The 24,512-nt window shown below is 37.3% G+C and overlaps 1 protein-coding gene across 1 annotated transcript; it reads right to left on the minus strand.

The window, feature by feature from the left end:
* Positions 1-5,791: 5,791 nt before the first annotated feature.
* LOC139151294 (inward rectifier potassium channel 2-like) lies at positions 5,792-24,338 on the minus strand. Its single transcript, XM_070723978.1, has 3 exons — positions 24,180-24,338; positions 22,219-23,704; positions 5,792-8,465 (listed from the first exon to the last, which is right to left on the minus strand). Exon 2 carries the CDS (start codon positions 23,472-23,474, stop codon positions 22,221-22,223), a length of 1,254 nt encoding a protein of 417 aa, XP_070580079.1. The 5' UTR covers positions 23,475-23,704; positions 24,180-24,338; the 3' UTR covers positions 5,792-8,465; positions 22,219-22,220.
* Between the last annotated feature and the right edge of the window lie 174 nt (positions 24,339-24,512).

A 24,512-nucleotide genomic window follows, 5' to 3' on the forward strand; every position in this document is an offset into this window, starting at 1 on the left:
ATTCTCCCATGACATGATGGCTTTGATGTGTTTTTTAAAGGCTATTTGCTATTTGCAAACTTCAATTAAAACAGTCCTGAGATGATGTGCAACTGTTTCAAATACGACAATTTACTTGAAAGAAGATCTTTAATTGTGTCGGGTCTTAGATGTTGCTATGATACCATACTTGTGCTCTTGTTTGCAATGTTTTGCATCCAAGTCCCTGGCTACAGACCTCATTAGATAGTGATGTCCCTGTTCTTTAATGAAATTTAAATAGTCTTGCTGGCAAAAGACTTTGACCCTGCCATATTTAATAAAAATCTAAACAACTGCAGAAACAGGTAAGAATAGATTGACATATTCTTTGCAGCAAAAATAGAATGTTACATTTTTTACTAAAATAACTTGCATTGAGGTCTTTCTGTTGTTTCCTTGCTTTAAAATATAGAACAGAGCAATGGAAAATGGGAAAACAAGATTTGATGTACGGTAGAGATCAGTTCAATATGTGTGTGCTTTGCCCATTCAGTGTCTGTAAGTCACATATAGGTATATACATACAGACATATTATCAGAGATATATGCACAACTGAAATGTAATGATGAGTGGTTTTTAGTGATTGAGCATATCAGAGTATTTTTTTTAAACTTTTGCTATTTGCAAATTTCTTCAGCCTTGCTAAACTCTATAAACTATAATTTTTGCCAATATTTTTGTTCCATAATGTTTCTTGTTCTCTCAATACTCACATAATCCTAACTAAGTACCCAGCATTCAACTTGTCACCACAGCCTGTATGTCTGTGATATGACGTCTAATGTTATTGCAGACAGTGAATTTTCATCTGGCCCCAGCCTAAACTAGAATTCATTTGTCAACTCTCAATTATGTGCATAGGTAGGTGTGTTTACAAGGCTAATACCGAGTATTTCAACATGCTCTATTGAGAAGCAGGAGTAAATATACCTGTTTCCATGAACAAAAGTAATAAAAATATTGTGAAAAGTTTCAGCTAATACCCCTTTAACCTGTTCACCCCATTTCCCTGAAGATGGTCCACAATCACTATTGATGATGTTGATTTTTGGCAAAACCATTGTGGTAAAAAGGTAAAGTTAAATCTCGGCATCACAGGTGAAGACAGAATTTGAAAAAAATTCTCAATTAACACAGATTTCATTTCTTAACAGTGGAATTTGGCCAAAAAACCAACATAACTGTTGAACGGTATATAAACAAAAGAAAACTAGTCTGTCTGCTTCAAATAACTTGTGCCCACCTTCACCCCCTTGGTGTGTTTGTTTACACTGTGTACATTCTTCGGATATTAATTTCCCTAGACCACCACCTAAGTAAATAGATTGATTTGACGTCATACCCACACGAAATTCAAATGATCGAATGTCAGGGTAAGTTTATCACATGTAAACTGATCACAAAAACAAAACTTTGGGACTTGCAGTGTTCACTGTCCCTTGATGTTTATAGTCCCAAGACTTTGTTGACCTTACAAATGACACGGCTGGTGTGTGACGTGATGAGAAAGTATTAATGACAGAAATTCTCATTTGACATCGCAAGTATGGTCAGCATTTTAGCTCTGACGCCATCACTTTTCACACAACTCATTATTAAAGAAAACTGAATCTTACAATGGAAAGTGTTGCTAGCATCTGTATGACTTGTCCAGTTGCGTATATACAATACAATACAAGGCAATTATACCATACTTTTATACTCAACAACACAGTTGAGTGCAGTAAGGCAAAAATTGCAAAACTCCAAGTAACCTTGACAATGTGCTGCTGCTATATACCCTTACAGAACAAGAAAATTAGGATGAAGCCACAGTTAAATTAAACCCTAGTGTCCTAGCTTGCATGTCAATTTTATGCCAAAGAAATCTTAAAGTGTATTTTTGGAACTTCTGCATCTCTGGGGAAAAAGTTAATGAGTGCCTGATAAAATTGGTGCATAATTTGAAAACAATTGGTTTGATTTAATAAAAATAATATTGCATCACATACTTATGTGGTCTCAGTATAAGAATTAATGTATTGATTAGTTACTGGATTACTTTTAACGTACACACCTTTCTAAATCTGTTTCAGCTCTCGTTGGTGTTTTATTTTAAGACCATCACATTGTCATGAACTTTTGTGATGTTTCTGCATTTCTAATGGACTTTTGGGAGCAGTGAGTGGGCCATTATCGTCCATTTAACTACGCTTCTTTCACCACAAAATTGCAAGCTTGCTTGCTCTCGACCCACAATGCTAGTAACAAACCCATTCACTTTTGTTGCAATATACTCAGGGATTTATATTCATAAGGTACATAATACTACTGAGACGGTTGTTTTTTGACTGCCCTGTGCCCTATGATAATTTGTCACATTTTGCACCCCACAAATTCTTGTTGGACAAAAACGATAGTTGATCACTTTTGTGTGGTGTAAAAAATTTCTTAGGATTCGTGCATTTTTATATTAAGTGCCTTATTTCCCAAAGAGGAGGAACCTAAAAAAACATGGCCGACATCATTACACAGTTGATTCACCAGAGCTGTACCCTTTTCATAACCTTTCGATAAATGACAGCAGTCCGATGACATTTGCATCGATTTCATTTACATCACCATAAGCATGGCTGGTATTCAGTTTTGTCTGCAGGATGAAAATATTTGTATTGTGTTTTTTCAGTCTGTATGGCCATTTATTAAAAGCTCATTTGCCGTCTGTACAAGTATTATGACAGTGCTATTCCGGTCAACATAACAAAGAAATTGTGCTGAAAAATCAATGTAGATTAGAACTATAGAATTGATTTTGTCTTTGCAGAGATTTATTTTAAGTCTCTTTACTCAAATGCCTTACTTGTTTTCATATTTTCTTTGGCAGGCTTTCAAATTTCCCAACAATTTTGTTATCTCTGTTGATAATGACAAAGTTTTCTATTGCTGGTCTTGATGCACCTTTGATATTTTCATGTCTGTGTCGTCAATATGAAGAAGATTTGTTTTTGGATTGTCAAAAGCTAATGCAGAAGTAAATACATGTAATTAAATTTTTCATCAGAGTTATAAATTTTGAGTTCAATCAACAGCATTCCTTCCCTCTCTAAAAACAATTATGAAATGTACAACAAACAGGGAATCCCTATGTTAACAATATGTCACCAACCAAGTGAAGTTACATAAATCAGATATTGTAAACTTGGGCACATGAACTTTAGCCGATACTGTGACTAGCCATAAATCTATGATTTATGTTTGTTGGTACCAAGATCATGGCCACAGCAGCATAGATGGGACGTGTTGGTTCTGGAAAGCCTTAACTTTATCAAAACAGTATTCACTTGCAGTGACCTCCTTTCTTTGGTGGTCAACTTCTAACAAAGATCAGAAAATTGACTTTTTTTTGTGAAAATAATATTTTTGGTATGTTAGAAGACAGAAATTAACAGCGAAAAAAATGAGTTGCCCAATACTGTCAAAAACGAAAAAAGACTATAGAATTCTAGAGACTTTATTGCTTATAGATATTCTCTATACTTTATTGCTTATAGATATTCTATAGATATCTATAGAAGTTCTATAGTAGTTTATTGAGTTTTGGCACCATTTTACTATAGAATTCTTCAGAGAAAACAAGATTCAACTGAATGTTATAGAAGTCTATAGAATATTTTTTCGTAAGAATTGTTGCTTATTTATATCATTTTACATTCCAAAAATTATATTTTCCACAGGTTTAAGAATGGGTAAAAAAATGCGGATGGCAAATAGTAATGATGGCATGTAGGGCTGTATTTATAGACCTACAGTTTTTCTGTGATGCTCAGGAGCAAGATAAAAGTGAGATTACCTAATGCTACAATGATTTGCCGAGGATACTGATATACTTATAATAGTATTATTTATAAACGATATACATTATAAACACATTTTTATTCGTTTTCAAGCTCTTACCCCATGACACAGAAAGTAAAACCATGAAAACATTTGCAATCTAGAGTCGGTGATCTAATGCTGCGTCTGTCGCATTCATGTGTCATTTGAAGCAGAGAGATATCTTCTGTCCCCAGTGTCTCTGTCAGAATGTCATTAAAATTGCTTCCTCAACCTCACATCAGAGTGTCACATTGTTCATCAGTATTTTCATTCTCTGAAAAAATGTCAGCGACTGGCGTACACACGTTACTGTCAGCAAGCAGTTCTCTCTCTGACAATCAAGAGCTATTTCTAGCATCTTGGTAATGGGTAAGCTGACTTAATGATGTCACTGGAAGGTCATGAGAGGTCGCCATCAGATTGACAGTCTTAGTGACAAACTTTGTCAGTGACAACAAGCAAAATGAGGGGCTGTATATCGGAACAGTAATTTTTCTCTTGGATAATGCTGATCTTTCAATTTCTTCAATGAGAAGTCATAAATAATGCATATTTATAATACAAAAAGTTATGATATAAATTGCCCAAACTCTCATTGCAGTTCTTGCATTTCATGTTTAATTCACTTGAATTCTGACAAAATAACCTGACTCTAACATCCACCAAAGCCTTCCACAGTTCATTAATTCTGTACAACTTGTTTAAAGCACAAAGCCTCTATTGTCTGTGGTCATGGTATATGGTCTGCACTGTTCCCTAACAGAAAGCCCTGTCAACCTCTGAACTGAAATCAACATGGACGAAAGCACTTTTGATATGCCGACAAAGGAATTCAACCTTGACATTTTCAAATTTCAAGTAAAGGTCTTGGTGACAATAAACACCCATGGGGACCAGTGACTTACACAGAACCAGGTTGTCATTCATAGACTTGAGTATTCAAACTGTGAAAGTCATAAGTTCACACTTCTCAAACAGTGTCTCAAGCTTTCTTCCAAGGTCCGTTTTTTTTTCTCAAACTATGATCCAAATGTCATCCTGACTGTAAACTAGAAAATTTGTATTGCACATAATCTTACAGCTTGTTGCATAAACTTTGAGTGAATCTACAATAATTCACTATATTGAACAATTCTAAAACTTACAAGTAGCCAAATTTCTTGCCGTATATTTCAATTGTCTGTGGAAGGCTCACCTCACCTGATGACAATTTAAGAATGATTGACAGGTAAAATTTGACACGAAAGCGTATGCAGTATGTCAAGTAATTCCTTTGCAAATGTTCACCAAAGATTCCATGAATTTTATCTTTTCACATTTTTCAGTACATTCACATGCTGAAGGAAATGAGATAGCAGTTTTTGTAGAATTCATCAACAAAATCATCAATGTCTCAATTACTATCCAGTGATCGTTTACAATGATCATAGATTAAAATTTGTACAATAAAATGAATTTTGTGAGGGAATCTGTACCAAACAGCCACATGCTTTTGAACTTTCATGCAACTCAAATCATGCACACTGATACATACACATAGCACACTCATATGACATAAGCACTTGAATGTGTTTATATAAGAAAAGTGCGTAGGACAGATAAGCGTGGATTTAACCCTTTGAGCGCCAAAGTCAATTTCTGCGTCCTTTATAAAATATACCTCAGTCAATTTTTATCAGATTTTTGCAAAATTTTTGATAAAAAACTGTGGCCAATGAAATGTGTTCATTTGGTCGAAAATTATCAGAAAAATTACAGAAAAGTTCATAAAAATTGGTAAAATGTTGCACTAAAACTTTGGTGGGAAAAAATACAGCACTCAAAGGGTTAAATGTGAAGTACAAGTTTATACAGTGGGCTTGACTCCCCCAATACACAACACTTTTTATCTTGCACAAAAATCACAAAAAAACCTTATTTTCAAGAATTAAATATTTATTTCTTCAATCTACACACAGAACATGTAACACATTTCTTAACACTCACTACTTGTAAGGCAGTTGTGAATGACAGTGGATAAAGACTGATTAAATTTTACATTCAAAAATAAACGAGGAATCGTTAAGCAAAGAACAAAACAAGTTTGCCATCGGTTGGAAGTAACAATAAGATTCTAATTTTGTAGATCAAAAGCTGACTTGTGGGGAAAACTTACAAAGAAAGCATCCATAGCATGCATCCACTTGGTACTTGATTGACTATGGTTGCTCAAGAGTTTTTAACCTGTTCACCCCCAATTCCAAATACAAAAGTCCGCTCTCACCATTGATAACGATGGGTTTGGGTCAAACCATGGGGATGAAGGGGTCAAAATTACAGTATTTCTGCAATAGCATCTATGTGATCAAATACTTGGGACCCAACTACCCATATAGTATTCCATGTGATTAAAAGCAAAAGAATGAGGCTAAAACCCATTTCAGCTTTGATTGTATTTTGGGTGAATCCATGTGTATAACACAGGGGTGTCAAAGATTGACCAATCCATTGGGTTATAGGGGTGTGAAAGCACAGTAATGCATGCACTATTTTGTCACATAACATTTGAGCTCCTCTTTTCACATCCAACAACATAGAATTACACATATTCATAGATATATATTGCTAAAAATTCTTGCGATAAACTTTCCTACCCTCGAAAAGAACTCTGAAAATTTTACAAAAGAGACATAATTTGAACATCCTTGATAGAAAAATAATTGCAAATATCCAAAGAAACACCCACATTCATATAAGAAACTGGGAAGGAAATCACTTTCAAAATTTACACAATAGTCAACCAAGGGTTGTAAAAAGTTGATGGTTTCAAAAATATGACATAATCATCTGATTGATTGAAGATAAAAAGATCAGATGAATTATAATGATTGTAAGAAATCATGATTTATCTGAATAAAAAATCTAATATCTTAACAAGCTACGATCAAAATTCTTTCAGCTACATATTACACTTTCAACAGAAAGATTAAACTCCTTTAAATGAAAAATTTTCATCTTTCATAAATTTCTCTAGTACGATTAAATACCGCTGTTGCCTTTTGCCAACAGCAGGGCAAATTTTGTAAACCGTGCATGAAAACCTGGAGTAATTATTGAAAAAGAAAATTCTGGCAGTTTAAGAATTGTATTTCAAAAATATTACCTTTTGTGATGGATCACTCTGTCGATATGGCAAGTTAGTTTTATTTGTGATCAGAACACGGATGGTCATACGCATGCAACTTTGAGAAAAATTCAAAATAGAGTGAAATTTTTTTGTCAACACAAGAAGGTCCTGAATTTGTACCGTTGAAGTACAGTCACAAGAAAACTACTGTTACTTTTATGTACAAAAACAGTAGATCAGAAATGTGAAATATGGCATCTACACCGGTTGCATAGCAATTCTTGTATTTTGCTAGGCCACTGACCTTGCATAGATTTTTAAAAATATCTTTTTTTCTAATATATATATATTAAAAGTTGTTTATATACAGATTTATTATTTTTTGTGACAACTGAAGTGAAGAAACAACCCACCCCGTCCTGGTCTGTCGGTAGAGTATCTAAAACACAACAACTCACTGTATAATTTGTGGACTGACTTCAAATAAGTCTTGGATATTGGGGGAAAATGCCTCGGCAACAGACAAAAAGTAATGCATATTTTTGAGCTGATATGATACCTATTAGAGTGGTAATTTCTGGCAAAAATCATTCGACCAGCTTCTGAAAGGAGAAATCTAACACATTTTGATCAATCAGTAAATTTTTTTGATGTGTGTGTATTCATTCTTGATGATCAGGTATATATGTAGGGTTCTGCGAGGGATTCTGACACTTTCCAAAATATCTGACGTGACCTTCGAACTTGTAGCTTGACCTTGACATGGCCATATTAGTCTAAGTTGCCTGCAGACTTGTGTGGTGTCCTTGGCTTTGAGATGAAGGTCAAAGACCCAACATTCGCATAATATTTTACCTGGATATTCTCAAACTCTGCATAACCTGAAAAATGCTTGGGGACTAAAAATTGCATTTTATTCACATTGACCCGTTACACTCTTCAAAGTTGACGGATGAAGGATGAAATTTGTTTTCTATCTGGCAACCGCAATTCCTGCACTGACAAAAAATTTATTAAAGAAGTGTCCCTTTAAATGGATGAAAAGTCAAAAATTCTTTGAAAACTGTCCAAAATGCTTCTGTTTGTGTTCTCAGGTATTGGCTAAACACTTAAAAAACCGTTCTTTGCTGAGCTGAGTGCAAGTTCTTGCTCATTCAACTGAACACTGCATTACAGTTTAAGAATTGCTACAACACAGCTCCAAAACTGCAGAGCAGCTTTGTCTATGGTCTCAATTACACTTTAACTGACTGTGCATTGTGCCATGTCTGTGACAACCATGATAAAAAAAGAAAAAAACCCAACATTCTGTCTTTGTAAATTCCGTTGAAAGATGAAAGACTTAGAAGTCCAGAGCACCGGCACTGAAGGTCCACGAAGTCCAAGAATACTGTCCATGGTTGTTTACTGTTAGTACTGATGTCGGTTTCCAAGACCTCGTTGCATCCAATCCTGTTGATGAGGGGGGCTCCAAAGCTTTGCCTGTAAAAGACCAGACAAAGAAAATAAATCTTACGGTGAACTGTAACTCTCGTGGGAATAGTGCCATTTGCCTGGCTTTGCCAACGTACAATGACGAGTGCAATGTTGGTATGCTGTCATTTTCTCCTTTCTTACAATTGAGTGTGAATGATGCTGGATGAAAGACGGGTACAATGGAATGCCTCGAGCTTGCCCGGAGAGCGATTCACGACTAACTCTATGCGCAAACTCATAAAGTGGTTCAGAAATACTCAGATGTAAAAGGCAAACCAGTTGATGGGAATATGCGAGAATCGACGTCAGAAATGGTATTGATTTTGTTAACGAGAAATGAAAAGACTCGCAAAAAATGCCTTCTGGTGATGCTTAGGAAAACAAATCTGGACTGAGCAAATTACATGCATTAGAGAGTAGTGTTTCATAAAATGCAATGCGCCGCAAGAGGCGCAATTATTTGAAGTGGTACCTGATGATGTATTAGCCCACATCATATCATTCATCGCACAATAAAAAGCATTGGCTGTTATTGAAAACCGGCCGTACAAATTAATTCAATTTTCCAAATTTTCAATTCACCAATTTGGCTTGATCGACTTGCCCTTGCCTCGTGATCTCAATCTGTCTCATACTTTTGACAGCATTGACAGACTGGCCACCGAACTCGTCTCAATCGGAGTCGGTGGAGCTGAAATTTACGATGAGCAGTACAATTAATTTCTTCACTTGAAAGAACGTCAAGATAAATGATTTGATGAGGTCTTTATTATTGACCTCGTTAGCGGTTATTGAGAGTGACCTTGGGAACAGAAAAATAGAACTATTGGCTAGGACAGCTATTCTAGTACCATGGAGGATGAATATTTATTCCTCAGCTGTTGGTAAAACTACTCAATAAACTTAGATACTAATATACTGAATTTACAGTACATTATGTGCTGGTGTTTTCTTACTTCCTTATTAGTATTTCCCTTGCTTTACAAATTTCACGCCAATGGCAGAATTTCCTAAAATATAAAATCTGACTTTTCTAGAATACAAAGCTGATGTTCAGGATAAAAACACCGGAAGCACAGCGATGAAAACCAGATGATGTGGGTGCAACCCTTCCACACTACCTGCAATGTTTGAATGTTTAGTTTTAATCACTCGGCTTCTACATTAGTGTTTTTATCCTGAAAATCCATTTCATTGTTTTATTTCATATCTATACTTGTGCACTGTTTACACTCCTTTTCACGAAGTGTTTTACAAAACTTTTAACAGAATTTCTTATTTCTTGACAATTGTGGAACATTCACTGTGTTCCTTTTTGGTATTTAAAACCTAAAACATGTTTTTTTATAACTTTGTACCAATAAAATCCTACTCTCCTACAGTTGACATGGAACATCCATACAAACAAGTGAAAAACCGGGTAACAGAAACTGGGTAACAGAAAATCTACAAGGCTGTCAAAACTGACCTGATGCTGTATTCTATGCAATCTGAAGTGACATAGGGTAACATCTACGAGATGCCATCTGAGAGAGACAAATGTCCTCTCTGTCATACAGAATTTCTCACATTACATGTAATAAATTACATGTTTACTTTGGTATAATGCTGATATAAGAGGAATTCCTGAACACTATAAAAGTGTTTGGAAATACATTAGAAGGGATAGATAGTGTTTAAAAGGACACATGAGAGAAGTTAAGTAATTTCAGTGTACTTTTAAAGTTAGAAAAGGTGTATTCACAGGGAGATATGACTGTGTAGGGCAATGAGCTTCACTAATATAAGTGTCTTTTTATAGCAGATTACAATGGATGGTGTAGGACTTGTTTCCAAAACCTTTGTTTCAGTTTTCTTACTTCTTTCAAACAACACTGATCTCTTCTAGAATAATTTACTCATCATAAACAGTGTTGCGTCCACCAATTGTCACATTTTGCAGACTTCTAACAATAGAATTCCAGACTTCAAAATAAGACAGAATCAATAATTTGTCCTTCTTGGGAGAAAGAGAAAGAAAGAGACGGAGACGTGTTTAGCAGTGTAAGCTAGGAGATTAAGTATGGTATCCTATCATAACATAGACAGACTAAAACAAACATCTGTAGTGGAATGTTATGAATGCTTGATGGCAACTTATACAACATGGCAAGCACCAAATTTAATCCTTTTCCTGCCAAGTCCATATTTCACCATCAGGTCAAGCATCTGCTTGAATATGAACTTCCATTTGTCCTTAGAGTTGCAGAGATCATCTATCAGGTTAAGCACTGTTACTGTAGCGATGAGTTTAGCCAAATAATCAATCTATGGGTCAGATTTTCATATATATGCATATTCCCTTGTTTAAATTATAGCTTTGGTGAGTTGAACTACCTGCAGTCGATGTTGAAATTATAAAAATTCTATCTGTTGCAATGGAGCTTGATTACGCTTTAATTTTTGTAATGCTTCTGAAAATGTCCTTAGAATATACAGGTCTACAGCCGCACGGGACAAGTCAAAACTTTGTGACCAAAACTTGTCCTTGCAATTTTTGTAATGCTTCTGAAAATGTCCTTAGAATATACAGGTCTACAGCCGCACGGGACAAGTCAAAAGTTTGTGACTATGGGTCATGAGCTGATTACCCTTTTCACTCTAATTCCATGCAAAAAACAGGTCCTCAATTACCATCGATAACAATGTGTCTGGGCCAAACCATGGTAGCCATATGAGAACACCTACCAGCGCATCAACAAACACCGTATATCATGTTTAGTCTGTGATTACACACAAGTGTGGCCTTAGCATACCTGCAGCTTTTGTTGCATGTGAAATGCAGAACGGCCTTTACAGACGTCAAATATGGTGGGTAATGAAATGTCGCAACCCAGTAAACTAAACTAGGGTTTCCTTTTGTTGTTGAGAACAGCATTCAGAACTGCACATTGTTAGCCTACCTCGTCTAAAAACTTGACAATACATTCGTTGGCTGGTGTAGTATCGTATGACCTCTGCCCATTTCTCCTGCATTGTTCAGGAAAGTTTCGAGTTTGGCTTAGAAAATAAATTACCTGCTGGTACTGGCACATGTTCAATCGTTGTGGAGATATCAAATTGAGTGACACCTTTGTAAACTGGACCTTGGATGGAGAAGTAAGCGACTGAGGAAACAGTCAGGGGGAAATGCACATTAGGCAGATGGGAAGAGAATTAAACCTCTATCCCTACTTCCAAATATACAGATCCAACTTTGCCATGGAAAATAAATAGGGCTATACCAATATTTAGTGGCGAAAGGAGTTTATGCAGACACAGTGTAAACATCAACAAGCACGAAAGTTTGCTATCGGTCTGAGATCATGTCTGCTCCTCTATGCTCAAATAATGATAAGTAGTGGCCTGCCACTAGTAACAATAGCATAAACTTTTCTCAGAAAGATTCTGTAAACCCTGATATAATTAATTATTGATAGAACCACTCCCATCATGATGAGTTCCTTGGAGTTATTGCACAGGTTTGCACTGCACATCTAACTTTCCACCCAAGACAGACATTTCTTGTGATCCAGGATGTCCGGGTACGCAAGGGTGGAAAAGGTCATGGAAACCCATGATTTATGAATGTGCAAATGGAAGACAATGAGTGAAACCGGAATATGAACGTGGTGTGATAAAGACAAAACAAACCCACACCCACACACTTGATGGAAATACATGCTCCCCTAAGCGTCTGCATGTACGTTCTTTGTTTTTGCTTATACCACCACCACCGAGTGATTTCTTGTCTGCCTTGTGTCTATGGGAGCAGTACCGCAGCCAATGTAAATCATTTTACCATTTATTTGACTTAGTGTATGTGAACTGATGTGGCAAAGGACAAAAAGTTTGAGAGAAGCACCTCAGTGATAATAATTGAAAATAAAATGTGACACTTCACAGAGAAGAGAGTTGGGGCATGATACATGATAAATTCTGCTTATTCAGTTGAGCAACGCAGTGCACCTGAAGTGACCTACTGTCCTGATACTGTGATCAGACACTCTCTATAGTCGGGTGTACATGTATATTGGCAATATAATCTCACAAAATATTTCAACATAGTTAAAGGGACACTTACAATGACCATAGATTTTATATGACCCATGATGTTAACAATAGCTTTTTAATGTGCCAATACTAAACAAGTCAACCTATTACTTCTTTTGTTTCTTTGAGACTAACCCTTGACCTGAACTGACCCTATCAGCAGATGGGTGCTGGGTGACAGTCCACCTTTGAAGAAACTATTCTACTTTATGTGGGTACTGAGGTTCCATCTTTGAAGGAATGGTCAGCAGACATAGTGGTGTTGCTGAGAAGTCTGACAATGCACTGTTGCGATCTATAAAATTATGATTATTAACACATAAATTATGAAGATGCATTGGCTAGTTAGTGACTTGGGGCACCAGAAATTGTCTTGTTACAGGAAGGGGGATCACGTGCCTGTGTATAGCTGCTATTTGTATCAACTCAGTACAAGCATATTAGATCGTAAACATCTGATTAATTCAGTCTTGGATCTTGTTGAACAGGTGGCCAAGACCACAACATGTGAGAAATGTGCCACTGAAAGTTCCAGCACTTTTCTGGGTAGGTCCAGTTTTATTGACTTGTTTCTCTCCCGACCTTTGCATTCATCTGTGTGCCTGGCCAACAATACGTTACAAATGACGTCCGGTCATGGACACGTCTACACACGACTTTTCGCTTTTTAAAGTCAGAGTTTCTCTCAGGATCAGCACTTGGTGTCCCTTGGGAACAATACTACACCAGTCATCTCAATATCCTACATACAAGAAAAATATTTCAGAGCAGAACAACGTTCATTTGGTTTTCAAATTCTCCTCTTTCAATCATAAAAAATGTTTTTCACTAATTATGAAGCATAATAATATATATACGAGACTTAATGACAGGGGCTGAGGGTATGGGGACAAGTGAAACACGAGGTTTATACTAATTCTTTCAGAGTTCACCAGAAAGTCTACACATCTCATCTGTTCTAATCTAGACACACATAATAAAGTGAACCTCTTTTTTATGATGTTTGGTGATGAAATTGTCATTTGGCCATCACTTAGCCTGCCTTACCCTGCTGAACATTACTGTCCACGGCAAACTCATATGCAAAGATGTTATATTCACCTAGCATGAGATGGCTCCAGAAATATTTTTCAGGGCTGTGGTTTTGCACTAAAAAATACAGAAGTTAGATATCTGTTTTTTGTTCAGCACTGAACTGATCCAGCAAACTGAATGTCTTTTATTTGAGAACAGAATATACTGTAAAAGTGAACGCAGTAAGGGACAGTTGGACAATGGGTTTAACGTTACACATGATTTTTCTATGTCACCTGGTACCAAACACGACCACTGGATATCAGACCATTGTATCAGAAAGCCAAAACAACACATCATGGCATGTGTTTGTTTGTGATACAGCGCGCCAGGGGATCATATGAACCAGTCAACTTCTTACAGAGAGATATGATCCTGCCATGTCAGATCAGTTTATTTGCAAAATCCATCTAATGTTTCACATCCACTTCATGCAAGCCAGCTGCCAGGATTTCAAGCTTGCAAAGTTTTGGGCAACAGGTTCTTTCATGGAATGACGCAAACACTTCCAGCGGGAGAATTGCACAGTGTGTATCAATTTCTAATGCGTGAACTCCAGACACCCTATTAAAAGTATACTGCCCAACAGGGACTCTAAAACCAGACACGAATACCTGACAGCTGTAACACTCTGGGTCTAAGAATAGAATTATGAAATATTAACAATTTATACGATGTGCTATTTTCTGAACACTGGACACAACTAGTTTTTTACTCTTTCGGTGATTTAAAGTTTGATAAACATCTGTCCGATTCAAAGGATCTCTATCACGTAATCTATTCTTCATTGGGTATTGTGGCCTGACAAACTACACTTCTGTGCAAATTTTGACAGTTCAACACTGTTTAAATTAGAAAGGCATGTTGGTTTAAATACCTGTTACGAATAAAATCATGCAACTATTAACACAAACCCAGCAAACCAGCAAATACGCCAACATCCTAATTGAAAATATTAATGAGTAATACAAACTATTTTCAAATTGTACCAAGCTACACTCACAAGGGTAAAACCTATCAGTACACAACAGCTGTGGTCTATAGACTGTATCATTCACACGTACATGTAACACAGATTTGTAAAGCTTGAATCAATGTTAGCTACTAAAATCTCAAATATCAACCCTAACCAGAATTCTAAACTCATTGACATTCAACTTATGATAAATCGCCTGAATACAACGGCACTGCCTGGCAATTATTTACATATAAAATCAATACCCTTCCCAAAGACAATTGAGGCTATTTTTAGCTGTACATGATGAGCATTCCAGAGGGATTTATGCAACTGTTCTTAACTTTTAAATTGAATACGGTAAGCTTCTGGTTGCATTTAAGTGTCTCTTTTGATAGCTCTTTTAATCTTCATTGATGTATTAGGATTAAATGTCACGCAGAATTTCTGACGAGTCATCAATTAATATTACAGTAGCATGAACATTTCAAAACGGCAGAGTCAGTGGACGAGGTCCTTATCTTGCCATTGGTTAGAATCATTCTCTCTGGACAATATTGTTTTACGTGAAAGGTCATTTTTGTACTGACCGACCATGAATTGTCACTGGCCGCAATAACTTCACTCACTGCCTGTCTTGTTAGCATCATCACATCACAGATTTGCTTTGGTGGCATGATTTATGCCACACATATTAAATCATATCCGAGTATTTACATACCAATAAATCTGGCGGGACTTAGCTGTATTTCACTTTGAAGAAAACAATGTAAACAGCCACTGTAAGTCACAAAAAAGAATATGATATCCTGATCTCTTTTATGCCCTTTTAGATTTCAATGAAACAGCAATTGTAAAATGCATTGCTTTTGATGACCAGTTTCAACTCGATTCCCCTGGTGTGAAATGCTCTTGCTCCACCCAGTGGTGGTCAGTGAGGGTGAAAGGTCAAACAGAATGAAGCGGGTAGAGAGAGGGTGGCATTTCCTGCTGCCTTCAATGGAAATGTGCAAAGCCTTTTTATAGTCAGTCTGGACAGAATGTGTTAGTTAATACTCACTGGTCATCATTACACTTTGTAAAATTTGGCCAAGTGCTCAAGTTTTGAGTAAATTTCATGACAGATCACATAGAAGGCAAAATAATTATCCTTTGCTATGAAGACGTCATTCCTAATCTCAACATGGTCTGACCCTCTGCCGCCAAAACCTCTTCAAACTGTGAGTAAATATGTCAACAGCATTGGTAATATCCGAAGAGGGATATTCACATCCAAACACAACACAGAACAAACATCTGCTACTGTACTTTGTTATGTTCTGATCATTCTGGAACACGCATGGTACTGCAGACATTACAACTGTATGTACCTAATGTAAAAGAATTTTGCAGAGTGCTTTGTGAATTGTAAGAGTGTGGAAAACTTTGTCACTGGAAATCTTCCTGTGGTTGAAATGCTTATTCCCAGACTTGTACAGTGGCAATGTCTGTATGAATTAGCATTTACTGAAATAAATTTGTCAAAAATATTGAACGTTTGTCTTGAAAAATTGTAGAGAATTTCAACATCTTTTGATTTGTCACTTGTTCTAGAAGAAACCCCACAATTTTGAACGGAGGAGGTATCTGTAGATCCGCTGTTGATTGTGGTGTGTCACGCATGACTTGGTATGATTGGCCGAGCAGGACACAGACATTGCTTTCATGGTGTGTGGTGTTGTCACGGCAACAACTCAAATGAAACCCATTAAGGAGGGCTGCCCTCATTACACAACAATGTGCCTTGACCCTAATTTGGTGCAATCAGCAATCTTAACATGGGTTTGAAATTACACTCTGCGCTGAAAGAACTTGCTACAATGCCGAAGTAAATGTCCCACCATGCAATAGGGATAAACAGCTGGTGAAGAGCCAAAGGGACAGTAGAACTTTGAAATTCTGGTCCGGCAGATGATGTTACAACTGGTAGTTGTACTTATAATCATTTGGAAAACAAAAACTTTCAGAATTCTTTTCAATGATTCAATTCTAGAACACTGATCCAGGTATTGGTCTAAGAGTCCCTGACACACTGTTGTCATGTGTTTGATGGCATTTACAAACAGCTTTGCACACTTCAGACGACTTGACGTAACCATGAATGTGCAGGCTGGTAGTTTCACATGTGGTCAATACTTCATGCGTCATCAGTTCCATATATAACACTCTCACTCCTTTCCTATGCCTTGCTATATGACAGATGTCCTGCAACTTTTCTGGTGTGAAATCATTGATGTATCAACGAACAGAATTATCACAGCAAACAAAAGTTGCATTGTTCTACAGGGATTATGAATACTGGGATGTTTATCACCTAATCAATTCCAAACTCAGCACTCACATATGATCCGCAAAAAAAAAAAAGGCCCGTGATAAATCTCTTTGAATTGAACTTGTAAATTTTCCAGCAAACAATGCGTGAATAAAGTCTTTTCAACAACAATCTGTCCTTAATTTTCAATAACAATCACTTATGTACGTCACAACTGACTAACAGCTGGTACAATGTGGTGCTCTAATATTCATCATTTTGTGAAGTCAGAAGAAAAGAACAAAGAAAAGTATAAATAAACATAATAATGGACAAAACTGGACAATAAATAGATACATGTAACAGCTTTGGTTGATGTGATTGATAGCCTATACTTACAGATGGACTCAAAACATTCCTAAATTACAAGGGTTATGACTTTGAGTGAAGAGTGTAATAAAATTGTCCTAGCTATACATATATGACACAGATGTTTAAAATTTTGAAAAGTTCTCCAGTCAACCCACTGATGGACATACAAGAGTAGCTTTTCTAAGATTCACCCCACAGTGTGCACACCAATGGGTGTTTACAAATCATCTGATGCGTCAGTGTTTCTATTAGCCATCTTCACATGTCAGATGTTATCTGGACTCTTGAAACTCAATACGACTGGCATCAGAGGAGATTCCGAATGGGACTATCAACATATTGCACATGCCACTCTGTGTATACTCTTCCAAGTTTGGATTGAAATTGAAAATTTCTAAACGGCTAACTGGTTTTAGCTTCATACCTACATTCATGAGCTTTGTTATATCCATTTATACAGCTTTCTCTATACATAATTGATTTGCGTTCAGTTTTGAGGAACCAGCTGACAACAGTAATCAAAAGCAAAAACCTAGTTTTAGTGCAGTCAGTGGTGCACGCTTACCATCGTATAAATTATGTAAAGACACGGATTGAACACAGTTCTTCTCTACCACTGGGGCTAGTGGGTTTGAACAACACACTACATTGTACATGTAACTTCAACATTTCCTGAACAGTCAACGGTGTCAAGACTGAAATTCAATAACACTGTGAAACCACAACATATTCAGAATGATGTTCTTCTTTGTTTACATTGGGGGAAATATTGTTAGAAAGTTAAAGTGATAACGCAAAGACAATTCCATAAAAGCTAAGAACAGAAACAAGAATTTACAATGCTAAACGTGTTTGTAAACAGCCTGATAATGGTTTGCAACTTTGCAAGTTTTTTGAAGCGGGCCAAAAACACAAACACAACATGTCAGCTATTGCTTGTTAGTCTCGTGATCAGATTAAAGACGTATTAGACACGGAGTGTAAGTTATGTACATATTATATGCCATATAAATTCCAGCTAGGGATTTCACACTGGCCACTTCAACACCAGCAACTAGAGTTACATTATTGTAATCTACACTGGGTCTCGGTGACCTCATGGCATATGTACTTGTTCAAAAGCGTTTAAACTTTGCTTTGCGGAAGATAAAATTTACAGGCGATAGCACTGAGAGTATCAAGCCCACACAATAAACCTTCTGTTAGGAGTTGAAATTATTAAATTAAAATTTAAATAAAGACGATGATGTGTAAACAACCTATACAGAGGAGCCGAGACAATCTCACTGGGGGAATACCTTTGTCATGAAACATGAACAGCTATAGCGAAATACATATTTAATTACATTTTTACGGATTTGCTTCAATTCATGCATATTTATCACAGATACATTTTTAACAGTCTATGGGTATTTTGAAGCTGGGATGTTTCCCTGCAAAAAGAGGCAGCAGTTCTGAGTGACTTTCTCATGCAGAAAACTGAGTTGGTCAGCAACCCAACCTCACTTTCCAAACTCCGACAAAAACAAATTTCTTCAATGTCACCGCTGAAGCACTGCAACATAACGTAATAAATCATTCCTTTGCCGGCAGTTTTTTTTTTTGGGGGGGGAAGCATCTTTATGTATGACTAGTTCAGAATGATGTTAGAGGGACAGCCCTCTCTGATTGGAATGAATGATAGGATCTTTATACTTTTACTCAGGGAGGAAATCATCTTGTGTTGAACAAGGAAAAACAGCTTTGAGAAAAACACGAGCTTTGGTGGCTGGAAAAACTGGGACAAGTAAAGTTTGGCTGATGAGTCACATGTACACCGGAAATATGGAAACAAATCATACACAAATGACTTCTGCATTTAGGATGCTGGAAGTGCAAAATCGAAAAAATCACATCACAAGTGAGTTCGCGAAGGTTTTTCAGTGGCTAGAAATCTCAATTATGAAACAGTTGTGTACACATGGCATTCCCTTTACCGTGACATCTCTTGCACAGCTACCAAATGTTGCATAAGCCAAACACTTGGGAATGGCTTCCAAAACCAATATCATCTGACAGACATGTGTTTGACAATTTTAAAAGCCTGCCTAATGACAAAGGAATTTCACAGATGTCAATTTACAGTGCACGTAATGATATTTAATCAATTACAGGAATCACAGAGTGCGCACGCCCATCAGATTTCAGTGCCAGTGATTGTCAGGTAATATGTTCAGTAATACAGGGCGACATCCCGGTTACGTTTTAGTTTCCGTTGGAAGTACATCATTTTCATCAGTCAGAGCTTTATTTTCACTTCCATAGGAAATGTGTAGCTGCTGCCATATATAGAAGTCTGGTTTATGGCGATGAAGTACATTTGGATTGTTCAATTACAGTTAAAAATATTCTGCAGTTTGTTAATACAAACACCTACTCAATAAAAATGTCTTTGGAATGTACTGGACACACGCTGTGAGAAGTTTAAATTTGCTGGGAATCGTAGTCTGTTTATAAATGCGCCTAATGTTAGCAAAGATGATTAGACGTTAAACTAACACTCATCTTGCGACAGGGCATTGTCAGCGTTTACATCCCCCTTCTTTGCAGAGCGCGTACAGCTGCTTCAAACCCTGTTGGCATGGAAACTGGCCGCTGACATCAGTGAATGACAGACGCGGTAATTTGTGTGATCATCTGCAGCATTTTCAATTTCTGACAGCACACGATTATTACACTTGACTGTTTCTATGAAATGGGAAAGGGTCAACCCCATCATATTCAGATGAACAAAGGGTGACAACATACTCCTGTCTGTTTAGTTTGTTGGGAATGAAATTGGTTGGTTTTCTTTTACTTTGAGAGAGTATGAGAAACACTGTGCCATTTTGACAGCACACAATATTTCATGCTGAAATAATATCATTGGAAATGTAATACATGTCCATACTGTGAAAGGCAAATAGTTTGCGGAAATTATCAATTTTCTGTCCCTGGGGACTCTCCCTCTCTCACAGTGGACTGTCAGTCAAACGAGCTTTGCCATCATAATCAGATAGCGAACTAATCTTATCACATCAAGTCTTACAAAGTTTTGTCAAGTAGGTATCATTTTAGGGGCAGGGATGGGCATGGCCTCTGACCCAAGTTTAAACTCTCTCAGTCATTATTGATGTACTTGAGGGAAACGTTGTGTCTGAAGTTGGTAATTTCAGGCCTAATGAAACCCTACAAAATTTGGAAAGCAACGTGACAGTAAACAGTAACAAAAGACAAGTGTCGTGAATATTTCACTTATGCATTGGAAAATTGGCTCATTTGATGCAATCATGTTAGCAAGTGATAACAATTACAACAACTGCTCGTTTGTTAGCCAAAAGATCTCACGACATACATGTGTATACTCTTCTTTAGTGTGTGTGACAGCACTTTCAGGGAAACACATTAAGATTCTGAAAAGAGTTGAGCAAAACCACACAGCAATACATTCAAAGGAGTCTGGAAAATGTGCAATTACTGGACAAACTTTCAAACCGTTGATAAAATACTTTCATCGGAAAGAATAACCACAGGTGCTCTATGAAATCAATAGAATTAAATCTGGATTATCACAGAGAAAACAGATCTCAAACAGTTCCATTGTATAATCAAGGTTCCCTGGCGGTGAGGTGGACTAGTACAGGTCACTTTTCAAATTATAAACTGCCTTCTTATTATAAACACTAGAATGGTTTCATTAGTCTGACTGAAGTAATTTAAATTACTTCAATGATCATTTTACTGAACTGAAAACATTGTTACATCACTTGACATGATTCATATGTCTGGTATAAATAACATTTTTCACTGTTCGAATTACTGTTTGAAGGTTTTTATCATTGATTCAGAAAATCAACTTCACCTGCTGAACAAATCTCACTTTTCCTGACTGTCTACTCTATTCAGCTAGATTTGTTATAAATTTTCATATATTTCCCGGTTTTTGTTCTGTTTGTAAAATTTCTTGTTCCAACTTCTTAAATTAGGTTGAAATACTTGGTGTTAACCTTGCTAAAGGAGTCTGTATGCTGGTAACTGTTATTGTTGACAAATGAATTTTGGTCTGGATCAGAATTTCATTTGTCAACAATCACACTGCATATTCCAAGAGTGATGTTGACAAGGCAAATATTTTGTACATCAACACACTAAGGAAGAGAAAAAAATGTGTTTTGCAGAGTAAAACCAATGTATTATCAAAAAGTTACAGCTTCTATCCTTTGAAATCAAAACTTTCTCTGAGCAAGGGATTTATGTTCACTTCTGGTGTTTTGTAAAGGAAGAAAAGGTCATCTGCTTCGAAGCAGAGCTTTTGGCAAGACCATCACTCACGGACCGCTTAACCTGCTTAATTCCATTCATGAAAATCCTATCCTCTCAGGGACACAAATAATTAATAACATTAAAGTCAACTTTTGCTTTGAAACTACGACAATTGTATTTGTACAATTGTCATTCCTGTTTAGCATAGGCTAACACTACTTGACAAAAATAAACCATACTAATGCCATCAATATTGCTGTCAATACTACCATGCTTGCTATGAATTTTGAACCATTATCTTGTGGCAAAATTCCGTCTGGCTTTGGGTTATTCACATCCACAACACGCATAAATTACTGACAAAAAATAATTCATCAGAATTCTGTGATTTTTCTCTCAATTACACGTGTGTTTTAAGATAGTTTAAAACCTGGTGCCTTGATACAGAAACAATTGAAACCTTTCAAGAAATGTTGCCTGTATTGATTTTATTGATGTTTCAGTATTTGCTTTGATGCTGAAACTCATCTGTCACTTCCTAACAAGCGTCTGTTTACAAGTACAAGGGGTGTTTACTGAGGATGTCAATACTTTAATTAACTTGTGAAAAGTGTTGGAACAAATTGAATGGGTTGGGGATTTTTACTAGAGGTAAGAGGGTTGAGGGTGATCTGTGACAGGGAGGGCCCTAGGGGCAGATTACATGCCAATCTTACTTTCAGAGCTCTGATTCCAGGTTGTAAGATGCAGGCACTCGGGGCAATCTGCCATTTCGGCTATCTCCTCCAGCTTGCCTTTGTAGTTCATAGAGTTGTTTCGCACTGCACCTTGGAGTTGGCACTTCGTGTACTAAGTCAAATCTGGTGTAGTCCACGTGGTACTCATCGTCACCGTGATGCAACGCGACCAACTGATGATCAAAGCGGTAACCCCATAGTATCTCGTGGGGCAGATATGACTTTCGTTTTTGTGTGGTCATTCCTGTTGATTCTACGATTCCTTCCAAGAGGACGACCAACTCAAAGTCAGCATGTTCAAGCTCATCTGCTGAAAGCTCATAAAGAGGGCTATTTTCATCAATAATGTGTTCTATAACAATGGGCCACACCAGAAAGATTCGGTCCCAGCCCTGATCAAATCCAACATTGACATCACATTGATGAAGGGGTATAACCTCCCCTTCTTTTGTTATTCGCTTTCTTATAATGACAGCTCGGACATGAGCTTCTAGAATGTGACTTTTCCGTATGTCTCCCACTCTGAACATCAAACACAACTTATCATCCCTGACAGCAATGACTGCCTTGTTGCTGAAAACCAAGGTCTCTGCCCTCTTCTTTGGCCGCGAGATCTTTGCGAAGACACAGCCAATCATGACAGCGTCTACAATACAACTGACAACTGACTGGATCACAACCAGCAGCATTGCCATCCAACACTCGTCTGTAACAGAACGGTAACCGTATCCAATCGTGGTCTGCGTCTCAAGAGAAAACAAGAAAGCAGTGGAGAATGAGTGTACGTTGGAGACGCAGGGCTTCCAGTTCGTAGCAGTTTCAGAGTTGTTCTCCGGAACCAGATCCCCATGTTCCAGCGCCAGCAGCCACCAGATAACTCCAAAGAATAACCAGCTCAAGACGTACGCCAGTGTGAAGACAGTCAAATTATACCGCCATTTCATATCCACCAATGTTGTAAATATATCAGCCAAAAATCGGTAGCCTTGTTTTGGAGCTGCATTGTGCGATATATTGCAATGTCCCGCCCGACCAACCAGTCGGTAATACTTCATCTTCTGTTTTTTCCCATTGGTACTGGATGACGATGACACAGTGCGACAGACATCATTCTTCAGAACTCCCCCGTTACTGCCCTCGTAGAGGACAAGTTCAGTGTGCTGGCTATGGTTTCCACTTGTGGGAACGGTCAGATAACCCTCCATGTTGGTCATGGTGTTGGTGGTGGCACGCATTTGTACCCGATGTAAACACTGCAGACACTTATTTTCTACGCTTCAATACAAGACATGAGAGCACTATATTCACGAAAACGTACCATTATCTTTTCGCACACACGATTCCCACCATGCACGGCAGGAACTATTGGAGAACTTATGTTTCCGCCGATAGTGTGAACTTCACGAGGATGTGGGATTCACGGAACCTTCAAAGCCAAGAGCTGTTCGTGTAAGCATCACAAATCCTGAGAGGAAATTAAAGTTACGTCATATTTCAGACACGATATAAACTCTCCAGGGTGAAAAATTATCGCGATTAAAAGTGGTAGTAATAAAAGACGATATTCTGTAGATATGACTGGAACTAAAGTTTATTATAGAACAACTTTGGTCTCGCACTCGATGTCTATTGTGAGATTGCCGCCATACACGTGCACTTTCAGCAAGACCAACTCTTATGTTCTGGCAATTATCTAGCTCGCACGTTCGGCTCAGAAACTTCGCGGCTAAGAATCACAAAATAAAAATTTATATCGGAGAAGTATTTACCTCGTGCACACGCATATACACATGCATTTCGGATTTATATCGGATTTGGGAATCCAAACAATGCAATGCACGGCTCTCTCGTTCGTATTGTTCTGATGCTAATTTTCCGAAAGACTCGTCAGACAAACTGTCCACTAAAACTTACAAACAAGACGTTCAATGCACACTTACTTGCGATTCTGTAATCCACTTTCATAAAAAGATTTTCTTTGAGTGTAAACAAGTACTTCCTTTCGAGAGTTTCGTCCTTTTCCGCCTTCCAGTAATTTCTAGAAATGACACGAGCTTACTATATAGTCATAGTATTATGACTGGACCAAGTAAGTAAAGAAACAGCAGCATGAAAATTTGCATGATGATACCATTTTTCGCAGGGGCAAGTAAAATTTTGTAGGGTAAACACTTCTCTAGGATTGGCTTGAAGAAGTGTACAATTTTGTAATGGTAAGGAAAGTAGTAGCTACGATTTGACTGGAAGACGTGTTTATTTGTGAAAACGATTCA

This window comes from Ptychodera flava, chromosome 15 (genome assembly GCF_041260155.1).
Source record: "Ptychodera flava strain L36383 chromosome 15, AS_Pfla_20210202, whole genome shotgun sequence".
Taxonomy (NCBI): domain Eukaryota; kingdom Metazoa; phylum Hemichordata; class Enteropneusta; family Ptychoderidae; genus Ptychodera; species Ptychodera flava.